At 34.2% G+C, this 4011-nt stretch overlaps 1 protein-coding gene across 1 annotated transcript in view; it reads left to right on the top strand.

The window, feature by feature from the left end:
- The window catches only part of LOC107491130 (mitogen-activated protein kinase kinase kinase YODA), a 5580-nt gene extending 2712 nt beyond the window's left edge, over nucleotides 1-2868 (top strand). Inside the window, exons 4-12 of the mRNA XM_052262088.1 lie at nucleotides 1-47; nucleotides 180-242; nucleotides 485-645; nucleotides 755-830; nucleotides 949-1008; nucleotides 1094-1201; nucleotides 1307-1546; nucleotides 1659-1749; nucleotides 1858-2868. Coding sequence (XP_052118048.1) covers nucleotides 1-47; nucleotides 180-242; nucleotides 485-645; nucleotides 755-830; nucleotides 949-1008; nucleotides 1094-1201; nucleotides 1307-1546; nucleotides 1659-1749; nucleotides 1858-2282 — 1271 coding nt within the window. The 3' untranslated portion in view covers nucleotides 2283-2868. The remainder of the gene's footprint in view (nucleotides 48-179; nucleotides 243-484; nucleotides 646-754; nucleotides 831-948; nucleotides 1009-1093; nucleotides 1202-1306; nucleotides 1547-1658; nucleotides 1750-1857) is intronic.
- Nucleotides 2869-4011: the final 1143 nt, after the last annotated feature.

The following is a 4011-nucleotide window of genomic DNA, read 5'->3' as shown; positions in this document are numbered from 1 at the left end:
TTTCAGATGATGCCAAGTCTAAAGAAAGTGCTAAGCAATTAATGCAGGTAAACTGATTCCTCTTTAGATCTATCAAAATTCCATCCAGGGGAATAGTCCTTATTATCAATACAACTTTATACTATATCACATTCAAAATTTAATATATCTATCTAAATATAACTCCATCATTGTGGCAGGAAATTAATCTATTAAGCCGTTTACGGCATCCGAATATTGTACAGTATTATGGTTCTGAAACAGTAAGTATCAATTTCCTGTTTCTTTTAAATCATGAGTTTTATTCTAGCTTCCTGCAAATGGTCATGGTTTATTTCGGATTCTGCAGACTATCTGTTTGTAATGTATGCACGATCATCTAGTTACAAGATTAATTTTCGCTTGTGGTTTACCACTGTACCTGACAACATAGTATTAGAAATTTGTTTGTAGTATTTATTTTTGTATTCTACTTATAAAAGCTACTATATCATCTATTAAACAGGTAGGTGACAAGCTTTACATATACCTGGAGTATGTATCAGGAGGCTCCATATATAAACTTCTTCAAGAGTATGGGCAATTCGGTGAACTAGCTATTCGAAGTTATACTCAACAAATTTTATCAGGGCTTGCTTATTTACATGCTACAAACACTGTCCACAGGTGAAATAAGTCACTTGTTCATTTTCTATGCTTAAGTTGTACTGCTGCTGCGTCTGCATAATGGTATTTTCTGAAACCCCAATCTTTCTGCTGTTGAATTTGCACAAAGGGACATTAAAGGAGCAAATATATTGGTAGATCCCAATGGCCGGGTCAAGTTGGCAGACTTTGGCATGGCAAAGCATGTAAGCTTATAGGCAATAACAGATCATATTTTTTTCATTCATGCTATGTGAGGAAATTAGTTGCTATTTTGACAACCGGAGTTGCATGGTTTAACCTGTTCACTATTTCATTTCACAGATAACAGGGCAATCGTGTCCATTATCGTTCAAGGGAAGCCCTTATTGGATGGCGCCTGAGGTTGACATTTTCTCCAAGCTTTAGTTATTTGTAGACTCGATTAGTCCTGTTTTTGAGTCGGTATCTTTGCTTTCTTATTATGCAGGTTATAAAGAACTCTAAAGGTTACAACCTTGCTGTGGATATATGGAGTCTTGGATGCACCGTTTTGGAAATGGCTACAACTAAGCCTCCCTGGAGTCAATATGAAGGGGTGAGTAACTGTATGTCAATATATTTGAACTTTTAGTAACTTTTCACTTTATTATTATATGTATGGTTGATTTTTTATTATTGTATTTGCTTGTTAACATAACAGGTTGCTGCTATGTTTAAGATTGGTAATAGCAAGGAACTTCCTACCATCCCTGATAATCTTTCGAGTGAAGGAAAGGATTTCGTCATCAAATGTCTTCAACGAAATCCTCACAATCGCCCTTCAGCCCGCGAATTATTGGGCCATCCTTTTGTAAAATGTGCTGCTCCTTTGGAAAGACCTATTCTCAGCCCTCCAGCTTCAGACCTTGATTCTGGGATTGCACAAGCAACAAAATCTCTGGTACAGTAGTTAATTCCCACAATAATCATTATTATTATGTCCTATCCTCATGGAGCTTTTGTCTTCTGCCTTATGATCATGGAAATTTCATACATTTGTGATAACTCTTCAGGGTATTGGTCAAGGAAGGAATCTTTCTACCTTGGATTCAGATAGACTTTCTGTTAATTCTTCTCGGGTTTTGAAAAATATTTCTCAAACAAACTCTCTCTCTCTCTCTCTCTCTCTCTCTCTCTCTCTCTCTCTCTCACACACACACACACACACACAAGGCTGCTGATGATGGTATTAAATTATTTCATTGATTTTCAGTGACATACATATTCAAAGAAATATATCTTGCCCTGTCTCTCCGATTGGAAGCCCACTTTTGAGGTCAAGGTCCCCACAGCCCATAAATGGAAGAATGTCTCCCTCTCCTATATCTAGCCCCCGGACTGCTTCTGGTGCATCAACCCCTCTTCATGGCGGTAGTGGTGCCCTTCCAGTTAGTAATCACTTAGTTTACTTTCAAGAGGGTCTTGGAAGCTTGCCCAAGTCCTCAAATGTTGACATTTTTCGAGGAATGCAAATGACATCACGCATTACATCTGAAGTGGTTCCCACTGAAAATGATGTTCAATCAGTCTTGGCGGCACGTGTTTGTCGGCAGCTGCTGGGGAATAATGGGAAGATGAATCCATCCTTTGATCTAAGTCCCAACTCCTCGATGATCGGCCGACCGAATGGTTTATGACATTGGCATTTTCCAGAGCATATATAACAACTGAGCAATTGTTTTGAGGTTTGTCATAATACCTTTTGGTTTCATGGGCCTAGTCATTGTTCTAATTGCTGAGGAATCAATTGTACAAAAGGGAGCCAAAGCATAAGAGAACTAATCCAATAGATATGAGTTCGGGTGGCGACAAACTGCGGCGGCATGTTGGATTAAGATCCTTTCAAGTGCCAAACTAATCCTAAAAAAGCATGAAACTTTCTTTGATTTATCCATACCAAGTGAAGCAAATGCTGACTAAGTGGCAAAGAGGAGCTTGTAGTTTTTATGTAGAATGTTTTAGATGCAACTTCTATGATTTGGGAAATGGCAGTTTTATTGATATTGTATATTATCTCAGGGGATGAGTTTTGCTAATTATATGTATTAGTTCCTTCAGTTAAAGAATTCATGCAATGAGAATTGAGAAGTCTATAATTAAGAACATCATATTGAGGCTAAAAGAAGGAAAAAAAAAGGGTTAACGATAGACTAAATATTATGGGAGGTCAGGTATTGAATTGTTGTACAGAAGATGGAAATTTGAAGATGGAATTTTGTAGTATGATTCTGCATTTATTGCTGGGATGACAGGGATTTGTTATACTTTATCTTTTTAAGTTGCTGTCTCTGATAGTCTGATGCATTGTGATTGAATACTCTGCATTTATTGTGTTTAAAAAAAAAAGTGAAGTGCAAGTGTATAATCTTAGAGTAAACAATAAATAAGTCCTTCACTTTTTAAGTTTTTATCTTCAAGATAAATAAGTTTTCGATTAATTAAAAATATAAAAACATTTCTAATTTTTTGAAACCTTAAGACAGATCAATTTATTTTTATATATTTTAGATAAACAAGATTTTTGGTTTCTTTTATCAATGATCACAAATTTTTAAGAAATAAAAAAATAAAAATTTATATGTAATTGTTTTCATGTAAAATTAATAATCAATATTCAATAAATAATAAATTATTTAAATCTATCAAATCATTTATGCTCTTAACTATTAACTTTTAATAAAAACAGCTAAATGTAAATTTTTACCAAATAAAAAATATAGAAGTCAAATTTTAGTCCAAAGTTTTTACATGCAATTTTTAAATAATTATACGATTATTCTCACTAAATATCGGATAAAAAACAGTTGTTAGCTGAATTTATTCGGTCAATAATGTTATATGTGTTTGTGTGTGAATTGTGGATTTGTGATTCATGTTTGTTGAATTCATCATGATGCTCAATTTGTGTTAGTGGTTGTTAGTGCTGCAACCAATTCAAATTGTGCATTTGTGTGTGATAGTAGTAGTATATAGTTAGGGAAAATAAGATGTACTCCCCTGCTACTCCCTTATTACACTCAGATGAAAATAATTTACATGATCTAAGTGAAATCATGTGCTTCTAAATGTGTGTAACAGCCATTTATATAAAAACAATATCTAGATATGATCCTTGGTATATTATATTTTTTTTTTTGCTATCATCGATGAATTAAATATTATGCTCTATATGACTTCGGATGCAACATGCTAAAAGTCAATTATATTTAATAGTGTAACCACACAGAACGGGACATGTTATTTGATGGTGGAGTTGGAAAGTGAAAACCTTAAGAAAATTGATTTGTTTTATACTGTGTTTCGATGTTATTTTGGAAGCAGCATGAGAAATTGACTTGAAAAAGAACATAAACAATCAATCACAAA

This window comes from Arachis duranensis, chromosome 5, assembly GCF_000817695.3.
Source record: "Arachis duranensis cultivar V14167 chromosome 5, aradu.V14167.gnm2.J7QH, whole genome shotgun sequence".
NCBI lineage: Eukaryota > Viridiplantae > Streptophyta > Magnoliopsida > Fabales > Fabaceae > Arachis > Arachis duranensis.
The sequence above is the reverse complement of the archived record's forward strand: the minus strand, read 5'-3'. Positions and strand labels throughout refer to the sequence as shown.